The 21,621-nt window shown below is 43.9% G+C and overlaps 1 protein-coding gene across 1 annotated transcript in view; it reads right to left on the bottom strand.

The window, feature by feature from the left end:
• The window catches only part of LOC134338162 (arf-GAP with SH3 domain, ANK repeat and PH domain-containing protein 2-like), a 119,858-nt gene extending 98,498 nt beyond the window's left edge, over window positions 1-21,360 (bottom strand). The window contains exon 1 of the mRNA XM_063033763.1: window positions 21,138-21,360. Coding sequence (XP_062889833.1) covers window positions 21,138-21,263 — 126 coding nt within the window. The 5' untranslated portion in view covers window positions 21,264-21,360. The remainder of the gene's footprint in view (window positions 1-21,137) is intronic.
• Between the last annotated feature and the right edge of the window lie 261 nt (window positions 21,361-21,621).

The raw sequence follows: 21,621 nt of genomic DNA, 5'->3' as shown, positions 1-21,621 counted from the left end.
CTGATGGCATAAAAGTATTCACAGACCTGAGTGGTGATTGGGGTGGGTAAACTTGTGTGGAGGTTGTGCTGTCATTGCCACATCTGGCAACTATTTCATAGAGCGGAGTAGTTACATCTGGAAGAGCTTTGGCTGTGTTCCATCTGCTCTCTCTTCAGGCACACACTAACCTATTTAACTGGGCAATTACATCCCCAAAGTAACACTCAGTGGGGCGACAGCTCAGTAGGTTTTCAAATATTGAAAGCATTCAGCCACATGATATCCATGATGCCACAGAACAAAGGTAGAAGATCAGTAATGTGACCAAACCGCAAACTGGAGCACTGGGCCAAATGTCAAGGGACTGTACAATTTCCACAGAGCAAGCTGAGCAGTTAAGTCTAATTAATCAAACAATCCATTAATGGAAAACTAGTACCAGAAGACCATGACACAAGCAGATTATTTCGAGTATCTCTCTGGCCTCCGAGCATCCTTCGGGGAAAGAAATAGGGCATCCTGACATAATCTCCACGGCAACATGACCAATTCTTATTGAGCCAGCCATTTCAGTCAATGGCAATCAGAAATGGACCATAAACATTGGCTTCACTCATAACGATAACGTCTTGTGACAAAAAAAATTACCCAGATTGAACCAGGTCCATGCAGTCCCCGGGACCTGAGTAACCTTTCACAGCACAGCCCTGTAGATTGAAAGCAGCCATGCCAGTCCTGTGTAATGGAACAGTTCAGTGCACCAACAAGGCCTCCATAAAGTGGATCCTAAGGCCTTGTCCTGGGCCATCTGATGACTCACACACTGCCAAGGCCTTGACAGCTGTTTCTAAGTGTCTCTAATTATCAGAGACATTTTCAAAGCAATTGAAATAGCTGAAATAAAACTTAGCTGTTTTTAGTTTAAAAATCTAATCTTCTCATCCAGATTAGCAAACCCATTCAAATCACTGGAGCATAGAGCCTTACTCGTGGGCACGTGGCCAAGTGGTTAAGGCATTCGACTAGCGACCTGAAGGTCGTGAGTTCGAGCCCCAGCCGAGGCAGCGTGTTGTGTCTTTGAGCAAGACACTTAACCACACATTGCTCTGCGATGACGCTGCTGCCAAGCTGTATTGGCCCTTGCCCTTCCCTTGGACAACATCGGTGTCGTGGAGAGGGGAGACTTGCAGCATGGGCAACTGCCGGTCTTCCATACAACCTTGCCCAGGCCTGCGCCCTGGAGAGTGAAGACTTTCCAGGCGCAGAGCCATGGTCTCCCGAGACTAACGGAAGGGGATGCCTTTATTTAGAGTCTCACTCTTCAGGGAGTTTCCTCAACTGAGACTGAGACTACTTGCTGCCATTCTAGTTCTGGGGCTTATCAGACAACTGAAGACCATAAGATATAGGAGCAGAATTAGGCCATTCAGCCTTTAGAGTCGGCTCCACCATGATTATATTTTCTACTCTCTGCCTATTCTCCTGCCTTCTCCCTTTACCAATCAAGAATCTATCAATCTCTGCCTTAAATACTCCCAATGACTTGGCCTCCACAGCCCCTATGGCAACAGATTCCACAGATTCACTACCCACTGGCTGAAGAAATTCCTCCCCAACTCAGTTTCTCTTCATTCTGAGGCTGTGCCCTCAGATCCTAGAGTTGCCAGCTAGTGAGGACCTCCTCTCCACATCCAGGCCTTTCAGTATTCGAAGAGGACAATGTGGGAACTAGGAGCTCTGATGACGGCTGGGTAGCTCTTGAAGTGCTTCTCTCATTTCACACTCCACACTAGGTTTCTCTGTGCCCCTGTTGCATGGACTCCACGCTCTGAGTGCCTTCCTGAATTGTCCTTCTCCTCTTCAAGCAGTTATTGGCCCAGGATTCCCAAAAGCACATCCTTGTAACTTCCCCTCCGTTTGCCTGATATTCTCTTTCCAGGTTTGGAATAAAGTCAAAGTCCTTTGGCCAGCAATTGATCCAGCAGGAGATTGGGAGATCATCTGTATGGCAATGCTTAGACACATGAGTCAGGAACAGACTTGTGGAGGCCAACTCATCAGAGGGTCTCTTCTGCACTGATGGCCAAAAGCTTCAAAAGAACACCTCCAACTCAAGAACATTGTAGTCACCGTTCAAACCTCAAAACCGAATAACCCGATTCCAGTTCATTGCCCTCACCAGCTTCAGCTGTTTTAAATCACCACAACGGGGCCACAGCGATGTACTGATTAGCATGATGTTATTACAGCTTGATGCATCAGAGTTCTGAGTTCAATCCCGGCGTCCTCCGTAAGGAGTCTCCGTATATCGCCCGGTAGAATGTGTGGGCTTCCTCCAGATGCTCCGGTTTCCTCCCACAGTCCAAAGGCGTACTGGTTGGTAGGTTAATTGGTCATTGTAAATCTAGGATTAAATCTGGGTTGCTGGGTGGTGTGATTCGAAGGGCCGCAAGGACAAATTCTGTGCTCTATTTCAATAAACAAATAAAAGTAATGCTCCCTCAGCATCTAAACCGATAAAACTACAACAAAGTCTCATTTCAACAGCGCAGTAAAATAGGAATGTTTCAGGAAGCAGTGCCAATGTGAGCAGGAAGGTAGATATTACCAGACTTGAGAGTTCAAAGATTACATATCAAAGGTGAATGAGTTGCCAATAAACAGTTCCTAATTAGCAACATGCACTTGACTGCCTTGACCTTCTCTGTGTTTGACTGTGAATTCGCTGATTTCAGGGGCAAGGCCAGTAGACCCATTATGACATGCTGGAAGTAAAATACTAATCTGAATGGGAGTGATAAACGTTGGTGCCGTAGACGCCTAGCAACACCAGACCTGCTTTCCTGAATGGGGCCCATAGGAGCATGAAGACACCCACTCAACGTTCCCCTCCACCATCAGGTTTCTCAACACACAATGAACCAACCACGAACACCACTTCGCTATTTTTATTTTCTTTTTGCACTACCGATTTAATCCTTTGGGATTTATTATTGTAGTTTACAGTATTTTTAATGCATTGTACTGCACATGAAGATGACACCAATGAACAACGCCACAAAGGCGATGTCCTTCAGACAGTTTACAAAACTGTCTATCCACGGCCTCCTCTACTGTAAAGATGAAGCCACACTCAGGTTGGAGGAACAATACCTTATATTCCGTATGGGTAGCCTCCAACCTGATGGCATGAACATTGACTTCTCTAACTTCCGCTAGGCCCCACCTCCCCCTCGTACCCCATCTGTTACTCTTTTTAATGCACACGTTCTTTCTCTCACTCTCCTTTTTCTCCCTCTGTCCCTCTGAATATACCTCTTGCCCATCCTCTGGGTCACCCCCCCCCCCCCGTCTTTCTTCCCGGACCTCCTGTCCCATGATCCTCTCGTATCCCCTTCTGCCTATCACCTGTCCAGCTCTCGGCTCCATCCCTCCCCCTCCTGTCTTCTCCTATCATTTTGCATCTCCCCCTCCCCCTCCAGCTTTCAAATCCCTTACTCACTCTTCCTTCAGTTAGTCCTGACGAAGGGTCTCGGCCTGAAACGTCGACTGCGCTTCTTCCTATAGATGCTGCCTGGCCTGCTGCGTTCACCAGCAACTTTGATGTATGTTGTTAGTTTACAAAACTACTTCTTTCACCTTCAAATGTGATTCTGCTGCTAAGCTGGGAACCTATGATTTACATTTTGATGGTGTATTTGCAGACCAATTCAGCAATCTGGTGCCTTGCCATCTCTGGGGGAGTTCGGTGAGGTTTCGAGTGGAGTTTGTGTGGCCTGGAGGACAATCAGCCTGGTCGACTCCATTTATCATCGATTAAGGCTTCGAGCAAGATTGAAATCAACGAGGATGAGAGTAGAAGGCGAGCAGGTGTTCAGCGCCGTCTGGCTGTGTGTGTGTGTGTGTGTGTGTGTGTGTGTGTGTGTGTGTGTGTTCTCTCCCTGTCCTACCAGTGAAAGGTGTCTGCATGTGAACAGTCTCTTGGTCACTGCTCCAGGAGGAAGCTGCTTGTGTTTGACTCGTCTCTCCCTCCCCCTCTCACTCACTGCTGACGCAGAATGGTGCTGTAGACTTAAGTCTTGGGCAAGATTTAATTAGAATGACTTATGAATTGGACACTGCAGATTATGTTACGATGGTTTCTGATTACTCCTTTTTTATTGCTATTCTGTGCAATTTTGATCGGGGCAGACTGACACTGCAGCCTGCAGTCAATGAATAAATAATAAGGGCATCCGTTAGTCTTGCGAGACCATGGATCTGCGCCTGGAAAGTCTTCACTCTCCAGGGCGCAGGCCTGGGCAAGGTTGTATGGAAGACCAGCAGTTGCCCATGCTGCAAGTCTCCCCTCTCCATGACACCAATGTTTGTCCAAGGGAAGGGCATTAGGACCCATACAGCTTGGCACCAGTGTCGTCGCAGAGCAATGTGTGATTAAGTGCCTTGCTCAAAGACACAACACGTTGCCTCGGCTGTGGCTCGAACTCACGACCTTCAGATCGCTAGTCCAATGCCTTAACCACTTGGCCACGTGCCCACAGTCAATGAATAACAGTGCGCTATACTGAACATTCCCAGACTGTTTCAATGACTCTGTGGTTTGATGTTTTACATTTTGTGTTTTTTTGCTGTTGCATGATTGTTCTTTTTTTTGGCACATTGAGCGCTTGATGCTTTCTTTGAACGGGTTTGCACGATGTTTCTGTATTCCAAGGCTGTCTGTAGAAAGACGAACCTCAGGGCCGTAACCTGCATACATACTTTGTGCATATACACATACATTGAGTAAAACAACAATAAAGCTAAATTTGATTCCTACTCTGATTTTCTATTTACACACCTGCCCAAGCATTTTAAAATGCTGTTATTTATATCTGCCTCCCCTCCCCGGCAGCTTGTACAATACAGTTACCACCTTTTGTGTGAAAACCATGCTTCTCAAATGTCCTTTAAACATTTCTCCTCTCACCTTAAGCCTCCACCCTCTAGTTTTATCCACGCATCCAGAATAAGACCAATGATCTACCCTAGCTATTCAAACTATTTTTCATTCAGAGATACAGCACAGTAACAGGCCTATCCAGCCCAAGAAACCAGTTCTGCCCAGTTACACCCATCTGACTAATTAATCGACTAACCCATGATGTCTTTGGAATTTGGGAGGAAAACAGGATGGAGGATCCAAAGGGGAGAATGTACGAACTCCTTACAGATAGCCACAGGAGTTGAATCCAGCTAGCTGGTGCTGGAATAGCTAGCTACTACACTACCGCACTACCCCACGGGCTTATCCCACTTCCCAGCTTTTGTGCTACAATATCATCCATCATCCACCACAGCAAACACTCACATGCTATTTTAACATTGAAACCTTCCGCCTTTATCTTTACAGAGAAAAAATACACAATTCTTCCTTATTTCTGTTACCATTAAATCTATGCCCCTTATTTCCACAGAGGGAAGCCAATTATACCCAAGCATGCTGTCTAGGTCTCTTATAATTGTATACACTTAAATTAAATCTTCTCTTAGTCTCCTTTGTACAACGGAAACTAACCTTTACCTTGCCAAACTTCCCTCAAGGTTAAACTTCACCAATCCTGGTAACATCCTAAATCTCTGCCACAACTTTACCATATTGGTCTCTCTCTGTCCTCTTTAGAACACACCTTATAACCAATCTTTAACCATATTTTTGGTCACCTACCTCAATATTTCACTGTGATTTAATGACAAATTTTATATGCTAGCACTATTGAGTGTGGTTTTCAAAGTTCAAGGTAAATTTATTATCAAAATGCATATACAACCCTGATATTCATTTTCTTGCAGGCATACTCAATAAATCCATAATAATAACCACAACAGAATCAATGAAAGACTGCACCAACTTGGGCATTCAAACAGTGTGCTAAAGTAACAAGCTGTGTAAATACAAAAATAAAGAAATAATATTGATAAATAAATATGCAATAAATATTGAGAACATGAGATGAAGAGTCCTTGAAAGTGAGTCCATAGATTGTGGGAACAGTTCAGTGAGGGGCGAGTGAAGTTGAGTGAAGTATCCCCTCTGGTTCAAGAGCCTGATGGTTGAGGGATAACTGTTCCTGAACTTGTTGGTGACAGTCCTGAGGCTCCTGTACCTCCGTCCTGATGGCAACAGTGAGAAGAGAGCATGCCCTGTGCGATGGGGGTCCTTGACGATGGATGCTGCTTTCCTCCAACAATGTTTCATGCAGATGTGCTCAATGGTGGGGGGGGAGAGGCTTTACCTAGAATGGATTAGGCCGCATCCACTATTTTTTGTTGGGAGGGGTTTCCATGAAAGAAGGAACATGATCCAATCCAATCTGAACAAGATCTAAACCTAAATGAAGCACTTTGAAACACACACAAAATGCTGGAGGAACTCAGCAAGTCAGGCTGTATCGACAAAGGGGAATAAACAGTCAACGTTCCAGGCCAAGACTTTTCACTGGTACTCCCTTCGTCTCACTTCCACTTGAAGTGATTCATCAGAAAGCATTTGAAATACTTTTTATGCCCAACTCAGTATCAGGACCCAATAATTCAGTTGAATAATCAAGCTCCAAAGCAGGGGTCCCAACCTTGGGTCCACAGAACCTTTGGTTAATGATAAGGCTCCACGGCATAAAAAGGGTTGGGAACCACTTGTCTAACTGGTTGTTGGTGGGTGATGAGAAAACCTGGTTTCCTTTGTCATCCAATCTCTGCCCTCTATCCTCAAAACAACTCCATACGCAGTTCCTCAAACTGGGAAATGAATGGATGCCAGTTTGCCTAGCTGGTTAGCTCTAACACGAGTCACTTCCCTTTCCCAGGTACAAGTGTTAAGAAATGCTGGACGGCAGAGTCCTGCACAGTCAACAACCTGAGCACAGCGGGGTCTGGTCAGTCCACGGGTAGGTATACCCTGAATCAAGATGTCCCAGTAGAAAGAAATAGGAGGGAACATCAACCCGAAGTGTTAGGAAAGAAGGGAGTTCCAAAATATACACTGGGTGTGTTTAAACCAGCAACTCGACCTTTCAGCTGATTATCCAAACTGGTACAACTCCTAAATAACTGAAGTCATTAAGCCCACTTTATTGTCATTTGGACAAATATAGCAAGGTACAAGCGCAGTGAAAAACATGCTTGCTGCAACATCACACAGATGCTATGGGATAGAAGAGGTGAAATTTTAAAACCCTGCTAGTTCAACGTTCATTTGTTGATTCATTAACTCAAGGCCAACATATGCATTTCATTGCTAAATCCCCTTGAACATGTGGTCCTTCAGATGAAACCATTTCCAGTGCTATTAGCTAGGACGTGCCAGCACTCTGATACCAATGGACTTGTCATACATTTCCCAAATCAGGATCAAATGTGACCCTTTAAAATGCAAACTATTTCACTTTATTATTATTTACTGAGATACAGCGCTGGATTTCGTACCACAGTCCAAAGGTGTACAGGTTGGTTGGTTAATTGATCATTGTAAATTTTCCAATGATTTGGCTAGCATTAAACTGGAGGACTGCGGGACAGCAAGGTTTGAAGGGTCTACTCCGGACTGCATATCAATAAAAAATAAAACAGGCCCTTCGCACTACCCTGTCCAGCAATCCCCCAATCCTAGCCTAATCATGGGACAATTTACAATGACCAATGAACCTTCCAACTGGTATATCTTTGGACTGTGGGAAGAAACCCACGTGGTCACAGGGAGAACATACGAACTCCTCATGGGCAGCGACGGGAATTGAACAAGGGTCTCTGCTACTGTAAAGCATTGTGCCAAACACTTTACTACTGTGCTGCCCACTTCTGTCTCTATTTTGCAAGGATCAAACACCAAGCCAGAACATACAAACCAGCATTCACCTCCTTCCTCAGCTGTCAAGAGATTCTCAATGGAAAGCAGTTAACTTCAAAACGACATCTTTTGGTCACCAATGTTCACTGAGAACAGGATTGCTCCACCATAATAAATCTCTTTTTTTTACCATGGAAATTGGGCCTAAACTCTAAGGCAGAGTCATGAGTGGAATAAAAAAGATTTTCAGAAGACCAGCAAACACTCGCTCCTGCTGCACCTAGTATGAAATACCTTGGGCCAATAACAAGATGATAAATAAATTTTACAAGTTTACATAGCCACTTACTTTGATTTTATTTTGCCACCCACCCTCCCTTTAAGAAATGAGACAACCCAACCAGAGTCCGATATGGTGACTGTGGAGAGGACGCATGGGCAGCCAGGCTGTGAAATGTGAGCACCTTCAAATGTTTGTGTTAGTGGTTTGGCCTGCCAAAGCATCAGTTTACGAGTGGACTTGGTCTGCGGTCAACTTGAAGACAAGTAATCCAAGTCAACTTCAGTGGAAAATATTAAGTAGTAACTCAATACACAAAATTGACTGGGAGTGCAAATAACAAAAATCAAGCGTTGATTAACATTTCTATTTCTAGCTGCACTTTAACCAGAACTTTCAATGGTATAGACTGTTCCATAAGGAACCATTTAAAAATAAAGTTACTCAGAAAGCCTGGAGAAGTTGGGATTATTTTACTTAGAGTCAAAAAACCTAAGTGGAAAAGTTAAATAGGGATGTTCAAAACCCAGTAAAGGATTAGATAGAATAAAGAATGAAAAACTCTTTCCACTCTGTCATACTCGGGTGTATGGGCTGCAGAATTCCGAGAGATCCTTTCAACCAGCCCATCTTCTCTTGAAAATAGTCTTTCCTACAGTCAATTGCACTGATGCCAAGATCCCACTCAAGTGCTATCAGGAAGCTTGTTCTTTGACCATAGAAAGATCACAGTTGCGTATAATCCTATGTTACGCAATGTTTACATTGTCCATGAAAATAACAGCGTTTGACTTGCTTATCCCTTCCCTAAAGGTCAAGGCTGAGCCAATGTGTACCACATCAGCAACGCTGCACCAGTTTAAGTAGCACATGACCTAGAAAGGCCAGCCACCAACCTGCTGAGTCATGGGGAATTTAAAGTACTGGGATATACCTTGTTTGGTTAATTGTATGAAACAGAATTTGGGGAGTATCATTCTCAGTACATTTTGCACCATCCTCCCCCCCATACTCCAGTGTGCATTGCCCAATAACTTGCTGAAAGTGCAAGCTAATGGATAGCCTGTGAAGGCAAAAGGCAGGTAACACCTGCCGAACAAGATCCACTGCGAACAGATTTGGCATGTCACCTAAATCTTTGACAGGCTTCTAAGGATGCAGAGTGGAGAGTATCCTGTTGCATCACAGCCTGGTATGGAAGCACCAGTACCCCAGAACAGAAAAATATGCAAAAAGTTCTGGATACAGCCTAGTCCATCACTGATTACATTTACAAGGAGCGTTGCCACAAGAAAGCAGCATCCATCATCAAGGACCCCTGTCATCCAGACCATGCTCCCTTCTCACCTCTTCCATCAGACAGGAGATATAGGAGCGTTAGGTCCCACACCACCAGGTTCAAGAACAGTTATTACCCTACAACCATCAGGCTCCTGAACCACCACGGATAACTTCACTCACATCAATAATGAATGGATTTCACAACCAGTGGGCTTATTTTCAAGATCTCTACAACTCATTGTTATTTATTTACTTTTTTAAAATTATTTGCACAATTTGCCTTCTTTTGCACATTGGATATTTGTTGGTCTTTGGTGTGTATAATTTTTCATAAATTCTACTTAATTTCTTTATTTTCCAGTCAATGCCTGCAAGAAAATGGATCTCAAGATAGACACATTGTATGCGTACTTTAATAATAGATCTGCTTTGAACTCAAGAAACCTGTTAGCCCATCAGAGCATTAGCCTGGAGTTTTGTCCCAAAAAATTTCCTACTGGCATCATTTGAAACAGGTTAGAATTACATTAACTCAATTGTGCCTGTCAAGGATTAACTGGTAGCACTCTTGATTTCAAGGCAGTAGACTGAGTGAAATGATACTGTTTTGGCTCGTTACCAAAAGACTTACTTCTCTCTCAGAAATGGCAGCTTTTGCATCAAATGTCAAGCATATATCAAGGGAAGGAAAAGAAATTTCCCTCAACGATATCAATCCTCATCCAACAACCAGAGACAGATTACAATAATAATTTCATTGGCCAAAGCGCATTAAGGAACTTCCTCAAAATGGTGGCATACAAATGCTAGTCAGATAACTTCTTAAAAAGACTTTACTCATTTTGGGATGCTGCCATATTCTACTTGTTTATCACATTGCCCCTACAAAAGAACTGAAGCATTATAAAGCATTTGATAGGCCCGAAGATCATAAATGGTCTGTCGAAATGGAAATTCCTTTTGAGACATATCTACAAATGATAACTGTGTAATCTTTCCCAAAAATGTTGAGACAGTGTATCACCTTCATATCACAGAGTACTTCTCCAACTTACCCTCATGCTCTGCTGTAAGTATTTTACATATTGGTAAAGTCTGCTTTTAAATACTGTACCCGAATCCCGTCACTTAGGGCCTTTCATTCAGAAATTGGACCAAGAAACCAAATACTTGGAAGTCAAACAGCTATGCTCTGTTCAAATGCACCAGACAGGTGTGTCTGAGGTTTATTCCACTGTTTATGTGGAAAGCAAATAGAGCCCAAAATGAAGGAGTTATATGATTGAAAATGATGTTTAAATTTGTATTACATAAGGGACTTCTTTCAAGCTTTCCATCTCAGGCACACTTATGACTCACATCTCCCCTGTCCAAATCATCCTTTGTCAACAGGCCCTGCGGAGATCACTGCTTGACTGGCTAAGCAGGAGGGGAACTTTTAAAAGGATCCCAGCCAATTTCCACTTGACCTTCCAGAAGATCGGATTAAAATCAAGATCCACTCATTCAGCTCCTTTTAGTTTTGTTAAAATATCCCAAATGTGATCAAATAATGGAATAAAAAGACCAGAACTGAGCCGAGAAGCAGTAAAATGTTCAGGACAAGGAAAAATAAAATTGTAAAGCAGCATCTTATAAAGGGAAAATGAAAAGGCAATGGAAGGAGAGAAATACTTCATTCGAATGATAAAGTTAAACTAAATTTATTATCAAAATACATGTATGTCACCATATACTGAGATTCATTTCTGTGCAGGCATTTACAGGAATATAAAAGAAATAGAGTAGAATTTATGTAAACTTTACATAAAGAAAGACTGACAAACAACTAATGTAAAAAAGACAAATTGTGTGAATGTAAATAAAAAAAAATCATTCTGAGAACTTGAGTTGTAGTTTTTGAAAGGAAGTCTGTAGATTTTGTGATCAGTTCAAAATTGAGGTGAGTGAAGTTACCCACAATGGTTTAGGCATAAAATAGAACTTTCTTGTCATTGCTCAAAATAACGAGATTGCGCTGCTAATCCAGTCTGTGCAAAACAGATATTTACAATGCATGAGGTAAGGCTTAATAATTTTTTTTAAAATTCTAATATTTACATGCAACAAGTGACTTTGATAGTCCATAACACTCAAAGGCCATTGGCAAACTGGGGTGTAGCATTATTCAGGAATGATGGTTATAGGGAAATAACTCTTCCTGAGCCACTCAATAGATCAAATCTCTCAGAAGATTCAATACAAGTGATTTCAAGACCTCAACTTCAGTACTGGAGGGATTGCAACTCTGATTATCAGACATTCTCACCGAATTACCAAGCGACACAGCTTTGGAAACACCCTTCAGCCGATTGCACTCGCACCAATCAGGATCTATTCACTTACTTTAATCCCAAAATTTATTCTCCCCATATTCTTATCAATTCTCCCCCACACCACAGGTTCTATCACTCACCTACACACTAACGTCAATTAACCTAATTAAGAGTGCTCTCTTCTCACTACTGCCATCAGGAAGGAGGAACAGGAGCCTCAGGACCCTCACTACCAGGTTCAGGAACAGTTATCACCCCTCAATCATCAGGCTCTTGAACCAAAGGGGATAACCTCACTCAACTTCACTCATCCCATCACTAAACTGTTCCTCTGCATTCACTATCAAGGACTCTTCATCTCATGTTCTTGATATCTATTGTTCTATTCTCTTTCTTTTTGCATTTGCAAAATTTGTTGTCTTTTGCACATTGGTTGTTTGTCCATCCTGTTTGGGTGTGGTCTTTCATTGATTCTATTGTGTTTCTTGTATTTACTATGATTTCCCACAAGAGAACAAATCTCAGGGCTATAGATAGTGACATACATGTACTTTGATAATAAATTTATTTTGGACTTTAAATCTGTTCATCTTTGGGAGATGGGCAGAAACCAGACCACCTGAAAGAATCCAACATTGGAAGAAAATGTGAACGCCACACAGGCGGGGTCAGAAGGCAGAGTCAGGGTTGAACCTGGGTCACTGGCACTGAAAGGCAGCAACTCTACCAACCGCACCTGGACTCTCATCATAAACTGTAATGTGCTACAGGATGTCCAGAGTCACACAAGGCATTTTGTTTATGCAAATCTTTTCCCCAATACCTCAGTTTTTTGGCATGTTTGGGAAATGGAGTGGGGCAGCAGAGTTGTAGGAAAGTTGAACCACAGACAAACACAATGTTCTCATCACCTCAGTCAACAGATATTATTTCCAAATAGAGAACTTCATCCACTTCTACCTCTGTGGGACCAACACCATTACAATTCTATAAGTGATCAACAAACCCAAGCTTGCCACATTAAATTGAACATCTTCCAACAAGTTCTATCAAATGACTTCCCACACACCGACTATATTGAGGTGAGAGGATGGGCTTGGAGTCTTTCCAGGGCCAAAAGGGAAAGAAAAGTGGCCAAGTGGATTATTCTAACTTTCTAGATATCAGTCTACATTCCAAAATTAGCTACAAATAATATATCAAAGTGCTCATTGAAAATGCAGCTCTCCTAGATTTGCTCGTAGAAGTGCTCTGGGGAAATTAGTCTTCAGCTACAGCTTCTAGTAGTCCAGGACCACCTGGAGGGTTTGCAACTGTGGTGATCATCCAACTCAACACACACCAGAGATGGAACCTAGGCCTCCCATGATGTAAACTAAACTCGATTTCTTCTTTAAATTCAAAAGTAATCTCTTCTTTTCCTTGCTCCCTTCCCGAACATAGGACGGGAAGTACACTGTTAAGGGCAAGACTTAACAGCGTTGACGAACAGAGGGATCTTAGGGTCCAAGTTCATAGCTTCCTAAAAGGGCTACACAGGTTGATAGGGTGGTTAAGAAGGCTAATGATATGTTTGCCTATATACGTTGAGGTACTGAGTTCAAAAGTCAGGCTTTATAAAACTCTAGTTAGGCCACATCTGAAGTACTGCATACAGTTTTGGTCGTCGCATCGTAGGAAGGATGTCAAGGCATTGGAGAGAGTACAGAAGAGGTTTACCAGGAAGCTGCCTGGATTAGAGGGCATGTGCTATAATGAGAGGCTGAACAAACTTGGGTCGTTTACTGTGGAGTTTCGGATGCTGAGGGGAGATCTGATAGAGGTTGAAAAGATTATGAGAGGCAGAGACAGAGCAGGCAGACTGTATATTTTCCCCAGGGTTAAAATGCCTAATACTAGAGGGCATGCATTTAAGGTGGGGGGGGGTAACTTCTAAGGATATGTGAGGGGCAAGTTGTTGTTATTTGTTTTGTTTGGTTGGTTGGTTGTTGTTGTTTTTTTTACCCAGAATAATGGATGCCTAGAATGCACTGCCTGGGGATTTATTAGGGACTTTTAAGAGATGTTTAGATAGGCGCATGAATGTGAGGAAACTAGAAGGGTATGTACATTGTGCAGGCAGAAGGAATTAGTTTAGCTGACAATTTAATTACTAATTCTATTGGTTCAGCACAATACTGTGGGCTGAAGGGCCAGTCCCTGTGCTGTGCTGTACTGCTCTCTGTCCAAACTCACTATGCTGTAGCAATAACAAACAAACACCTGGTAACTTCTCTGAGCACAGCTAGGACTGCAGCTGAGTGGGATTAGAAGGCAGCAGGAACTAACAGAAGTAATCAAATAACTTCCAAAATTCAGGATCACAGGCATGCAGGTGTGTGTGCTTCTACGTATATTTAATAAATAAATCTGAATGTGGACCCTAATTTGACACTTCTATTCTAAATACTGTACCTACAATCTCACTCATAACGTAATCTCGTCACACTCCATTGTCACAATCCGACTGAGAGAAGCACGGCAGCAGTTTTGTTAAAGAAATGCAATTACAGTGTGACAAAATCCAAGGAGAAAACACAGAATAAATATGGATATAGGAACTTGTAATGGAAGTAGTAACAACTGCTAAATATATACCATTCTCAGTTTCTGGACATTCACATTTATTTACTGGGATACAAGAATAGGCTCTTCTGAATTTTCAAGCCAAGCCGCCCAACAACCCCACCCGATTTAATCTAGTCGTGGGACAATCTACAATGACCAATGAACTTCCTGACTGGCAAGTCCTGCGACTGTGGGAGGAAACCGGAGCACCTGGAGAAAACCCAAGCATTCCACGGGGATGATGTCGGAATTGATCTCTAAACTCCAACGCCCCAACGCATCAAGCTAACCGCTACGCTGCCACAGCATAGTGGTTAGCTCTTAAATGAATCACGATGCATATGCAGAAACACAAACATGGGACCTCATCACATGCGTAATGCCTTCACTGCAGCGAGTATCAGATGGCAATTCAGCTAAGGGTGGCTTAATCTTCACCTCCTCCAGCAGAAATCATTTGTGAATGCATTAAAATCTGAGATTTTTCTCCCCTTTCATTGGGGAGAAATCAATTGGACCCCACATCTAAAAAGGACTATGCTGGCACTGGACAGGGCTCAGAGGAGGTTTACGGGAATGACACCGTGGCAGCGTAGTGGTTAGTGCGATGCTATTACAGCTCAGGGCATTCCGGAGGTCAGGGTTCAATTCCGGCACTGTTCTGTAGGAGTCTCCGTACGTTCACCCCGTGCAATGTGCGGCTTCCCCCGGGTAATCCAGTTTCCTCCCATAGTCCAAAGACATACCGGGTTAATTGTCCTATGATTAGAGTAGGGTTAATCAGGGTTGTGGGGTTACTGGCATGGCATGGCATGGCGTGAATGGATGACAGGGTCTACTCTGCGCTGTATTGCTAAATAAATTAAGAAGGGAAAATTCCACAAACAATTCATTAGGACACCTGGACATTTCAATTACAGTCCTGGCAAAATTCAGCACAACTGACCAGGAAGAAACATTGGGATCTGATTGATTTCCACACCAAGTATGGCTGATAACACTTTGGTTAGGCTGCGTGTGGAGTACCGTGGGGAATTCTGGTCACCTCATCACAGGAAGAAAATAGAAACTTTGGAGAGTGTTCAGAAGAGGTTTACTAGCGTATTGCACTGCCTGGATTGGATGGTATGAGTTAGCAAGAGAGTTCAGACTAAGTTGGGTTGTTTTCTCCAGAGCATCGGGGATTGAGTGGGGACTTGATGATTTAAAATTCTGAGGCATTGATAGGATAAACAGCCAGAATCCTGTCCCCAGGGTAGAAATGTCAAACACTAGAAGGCATGCAATTAAGGGAAGAATAAGAAGATTTAAACACATGCAGAGCAAGTTTTCTTTTACTTGAGAGTTCTCCAGCCGCACCACAGAAAGTTCCCCAAAAGTTACCATGGGAAAGCACACACAAGAAACAACTTCATGTTTATCACAATTTTCATGACCTCGGGTCATATCAGAACAGCTAAAACTAAGTACTTCCACAAAATGTGATGAAAGTATCAGCGATGTCAGGTGTAGCTAACAATCAGGTGCCAACATAAAGTGGCACTAGACTGCTTGCATAGCACTGGGGAACACTGCCATAGAGAGAACTTAGCAAACACACAGCCAGTCAGTCAGCAAGAATGCCTCACATGATGTCCAAAGTCTCGAACTATTACAAAGAACACATAACAGCACAGCACAGGAAAAGACGCTTCAATGTCTGTGCTGGATATAATGTCAAATTAAACTAAATTCGTTCTGCCTCCACATAATCCATATCACTTCAGATCCTGCATAATCATGCGTCTCTCTTAACGCCTTTCAGACTGCACTGGTGTATCTATTGTTGGGTGGCGGGGTGCAGGTATGTCTCTACCAAAGAAGGTGTAAGACTCTCCTTCCCTCTGCTAACCTGCAGGTCACCCTTGGGCAAAGTTTAGCATCTGCTTAGCACCACCCCCCCCCCCCCCCAGATCAGGGTCACATAAAGCCAAGGGAGCAGCTGGTGGATGGAGTATGAACAGATGATGCATATCACAAGCCCTGGTTTATGCAACTACTGACACCAGGCAGACGATCTCCAAAGAGTATTGATAATGGCTGGGGTCACCCATCTTGTGAAGACACTGCCCAGAAGAAGACAATGGCAAACCACTTCTGTAGAAAAATTTGCCAAGAACAATCATGGTCATGGAAAGACCATGATTGCCAATGTCATATGACACAGCACATTTACGATGATAATTGTATCTGCCCCTGGCAGCCAGTCCAAAGCACCAAACACTCTTCAAGTAAAAAACTTATCCCACACATCTCCTTTCAACTTTATTATTCTCACCTTAAATACATGCCCTCTGGTGTTTTATATTTCTACCCTGGGGAAAAGATTCTGACTGTCTACCCTATCAATGTGTCTCAGAATTTTATACCATCAGGTTCCCACTCAATCCCCAGTACTCTAGAGAAAACAACCCAAGTTTGTCAGAACTCTTTCGATAACTCGTACTGTCTAATCCAGGCAGAGCAATATGCTAGTAAACCTCTTCTGAACCCTCTCCAAAGTTTCCATTTTCTTCCTGTTATGAGGTGACCAGAATTCCCCATGGTACTCCACACGCAGCCGAATCAGAGTGGTATATAACTGTATCATGACTTCCCTATTATTCACAGTGTCCTAACCAATGAAGACTAGTGTGTCAATGGGTCTCTTTGTCACCTGAATAACTTACATGGCCACTTTCAGATAGCTATGTCTTTGGAATCCACAGCGTTGTTAAGGGCCTGCCATTAACTTCATTTTCTCCGTTATTATGTGCCGTGTCACATGATGTCGGGCCTACACCATGCAACACTGCACATAATGACGATGAGGGCAATGGAAAACCACTTCTGCAGAACAATTTCCCAAGAACCATCATGGGCAGTGTCTTTACAAGACGAGTGACCCCAGGCATGATCAATACTCTTCAGAGATCATCAGTCTGGCATCAGGACCTGTAATATGCACCAGCAGCTCACACAACCATCCACCACAACTCCCTGGCTTCACGTGGCCTGACTGGGAGGGGCGAAGCAGGTGCTACACCTTTCCCAAGTATTCCCCGCAGGCTACCGGAGGGGAGGAGCACATTACACCTCCTTTGGTAGAGATGTATCTCCACCCTGCCACCTCACACTGCTCGGTTTAATCCACCCACATATCTAACTGATCTCTCGTGACCTTGTGGGTTTCCTTCGGGGGCTCCGGTGTCCTCCCACATTCCTAAGATAGGGTCAGCATGTTGCCAGCATGTTGGCACCAGAAGCATGGCAAAACCAGCTGGTGCCCCCTACACCCCAGTATTACTTCAGGCTGTGTAGACCATTGATGTTAACAACGCATTCCACTCTGTGTTTCGATGTACAAGAGACAAATGAAGCTAATCTTTAATCTTTAACCTCTTCACTGTCCAACACTCCACCAGTCTTAGTGTTGTCTGCAAACTGAAACAGCTCACAGGAGATGATTCCAGTCAGGGGTTCCTAACGTGGGGTCCACAGGCCCCTCAGTTAATAGTAGAGGCTCGTGGCATGAAAAAGGTTGGGAACCCCTGGTACCAGTGCAAAGGAGAGGTCGAAACACTTAATCCATCTTGAGCGAGAGGTGCCACATGAAGGGCCTAGTTCAATCTATAACCAAGTACCTTGCAGGAGTAGACACTAGTTGAACAACCAGGAGCATTGACTGCCACTAATCTAGTGAGGTTAAGGGTCAATGTGCAAATCATAAATGTGAAGGATGTGAGCACGTGGTTTACCAAAAACAAACAAAAAAGAGTCTTGCATGCTGTTGGATGCGGGGGAAGGGTAGAATGATTAATTTATTTGTAGTTTAACTTTACTATTCTTGCTTGTAATTTTATATATACATGTGTAATTGTTCAGCAAATTTTCCAGTAATTATAGGGCAGCTGCTTTCTGTATTTTTCTAGAAACTTCTTAGTTTTCAGTAGCAAATGTCACTTTCTCTCTGTAATCATGTGGGTTTCCTCCCACATTCGAAAAAGGTATGGGTTAGTAGGTCACACTAGTGTAACTGTCGTTGTGCTGTGACTCCAGATTAAAACTAACCTCATGGATAACTTGCAGTTCCTCCGCTAACGAAGCAGTTCATGCCCTTGTACAGAACCAATCATTCAGATTCAGGCTAGTAACTAGGAAAGCAAGTTCAAAGTAAGCATACAGAATACATCTCTGGGATCGTCCTCCCACTGACAGCCACAAAACAAGGAAACGCCATGGAACCCGTTCAAGAAAACATCAAATGCCCAACGTGCGAAAAAAGATCAAATTCCGTAAACGGCAAAAGGTGAAAGAACCACGCATAGAATATCAAACATCAAACCAGAAGTCCAGGAGTATCAGGTTCAGTTCGGTTTGGTACTTCTAGACTACTGCAGACCGTAGAGCCAGTCTTTGCCAAAGCACCCCTGATCAAACCGCTCATAAGCAACAAAAAAAAGAGGAGCCAGAATTCAGAAACACATGTGACATAAACCTCAGTGTCCCCCAAAACAAGCCCAGAGGCACACAGATCAATCCTTGCAGTTTGGAACACGAGATTCCCGCACTTTCCTCTGACAGCAGCCAGCGAGAGAGAGAGGAAGACCGGCCAAATGCAGGCAGGCAGCACCAATCACCCATCCCATCTTCTGCTCTCACTCTCGCCAGCTTCAACCTTGCTCGACACCTCAATCGGAGAGAAGCAATGCAGTCTATCATGGGCTCATACCCCGTCTCCAGGCTGCTCCAAACCATACGAAACTCCCTCGCAGACAGCAAAGCACCAGATCGCTCATCTGGCCCCAAAATGTAAATCACAGTTTCCAATCACGTGCAGCTTTGTAGTAGAATCATCTTTGAAAGGAGAAGTAAAAGAAATAGTTTCATGAACCGTCAGCAGGACATCAACATTGGTCACTGGTGCCATCACGTGTAATGTATCTGTTGCTTTCTGAGAACAAGTCTGGACAATGACTATTTCTAATAAAATCCTCTAATCACCTGTCATGAAACATACAACTGTACAGCAATAGAAATGGAGAGGCCATTCAGCCCAGGGTGTTGTACCGATCGTTTTATCCTAAATGTCTGTGTCCTGTGTATCATCTACATCCCGCTAGGCTCTTCATATTCATGTGACGATCTAAAGCAGATTCCCAACCTGGGATCCATGGACCTCTTGCTTAATGGTATTGGTCCATGGCACAAAAATGGATGAGACTCCCGATCTAAAGCCTCTTAGATTCCACCAGACTGTCTGCTTCAGCCACTACTCCTGCTAACCCATTCCACAGCTACCACTCACCACTCTCTGCAAAAAGCTTGCCCCCTCATGTTGCCCTTACACTTACCCCTTCTAACCTTAAAAACTCCTCTAGAGTTTGATATTTGTAACCATACACCACCAAAATGGGCCATTCAGACCATAAAGTCCATGCTATGCATCGGAATCAGATTTACCATCACAGGCATATGTTGGGAAGTTTGTTGTTTTGCAGCAGCAGTACTCCACAATACATAATAACAGCGGGTGGTGGGGTGGAGATACGTCTCTACCAAAGGAGCTGTAAGGCGCCCCTTCCCTCTGCTGGCCTGCGGGTCACCCTTGGGCAACGTACAGCATCTGTTTACCCCCACCATCATGCCCATGTGGAGTCATGGGAGCAGATGGTGGATGGCCATATGAGCAGCTGGTGCACTACACAAGTCAGACTGTTTATTCCTCTCCATAGATGCTGCCTGACCCGCTGAGTTCCTCCAGCATTTTTTGCGAGTTATTCAAATAGACACAGCTCCCTCCCTCAAAAAAAGAATCTGCCTCCTCCAAGATTCAACTTGAAATATGTCTCTAGGAGCAAACTCCCGGCCATCAATCTTCACACCTTTCACATCTTGCCCTCTTTTTTAAAAAAAATTCTGTGTTGTTTTTGACATGTAGCCGATTGCCTCGCAAGGGGCCCCGGGCACTTCATGGTGCGAGGAGCTCGATCTCCGCACAATCGGCACTAAATGCAATACGTATTTCACAACTCGGAATGGTGGGACCTGACCTCAGTTTCTGGGTCTTTGGCCCAGAACCAGAACCATTTAGCAATCACGCCCCTTGGGGTTTATTCCCGAAATGAATGAATGCAAAAGAAAACACCGCTGATTTGGGTACAGTACTAGTTATCGAATGCTATATATTAACGGCAGTGCCTGGTGATGTATGGGGAGAGGCAGAGAGAACTGACAGGAGGGAACAATTACAATCAGGCCGTTCCAGGAGAACTTCACACAAAGGGTGACGGTGGAAATGTGGGTCTCCTTCCCCTCACGGCGCACCAAACTGTACAAGCTGGACGCTGGGGGCGGGGAAATCAGTCGAACCCTTCAAGACTGAAACTGCAATACCTCTTGGAGAGAAAACAAAAGATATCAATCGGGCTGACTTCAGCTCTGCCACTTCTTTATCAACAAGGTGAGGTCACCGTGGCAGCCAAGGCGCGTTCGATTCCCGCTCCGCCTCTCTTTCTGTCATTACAGTATTCCCGACTGCAGCACAACAAAGTTTCCCCAGCGGGCACCTGCTCAAGAAAAATGCTTCTACTTTTTAACAGCAGCCCATAATAGGCAACTTTGTTCCTCATTCGCGTGGTATGAAGCGTACCGAGGGGGAAAGGGGGTGGGGGGGATATTCCAGAACAATTTATCTAAAACACAATCCCAACCACAACAAAGATTCGCCAGTGCGAGTAGGATTTGGAATACATTGAAACGTAATAACCTCCTGCTTTACAAAAGACCCGCTTTCCTCCTTTCTCTTCTCGCACGAAGCAGCGCTCACCTCCTCCAGAGCAATCACCGTGTTCCTGCAGTTTGTCATCTTCGAGGTGAAGTTAGAGGTGATCGGCGAGTTGATGTCTTCTAACGTCTCGCTTACAAACTCCGAGATGCTGATCTGTTCCGGCATCCTAACTTTTTTTTAGATATATATATGCTGCTGCCTGTACAAGTGAAAACAAACGACAGCGAGACAAGCCGCGAACTCAGTCCGGGGTTACTTCGTATCAAACGACTCACCAGAGTCACGTGGAATCACGTCGGCTACAATTTAAAGTAACACCGTGCTGTTCAGGAAGACGTCGGAGAGAGAGGGGGTGGGATTGGAACTTATTTGTGCATTACGCGTTTTCCCTTTGTGTAGCTGTGTTGTGTGCGTTTGCTTCTCTCTCTACCTCTCTCTCACTCGCTCCGTCTCATTCTCTCTGTCTCACTCTTTGTCGCTCCCTCCCTCCCTCTCTCTCTTTCTCTCTGTCTTTCCCTCTTTC

This window comes from Mobula hypostoma, chromosome 26 (genome assembly GCF_963921235.1).
Source record: "Mobula hypostoma chromosome 26, sMobHyp1.1, whole genome shotgun sequence".
NCBI lineage: Eukaryota > Metazoa > Chordata > Chondrichthyes > Myliobatiformes > Myliobatidae > Mobula > Mobula hypostoma.
This window is presented reverse-complemented; position numbering and strand designations above follow the sequence as displayed.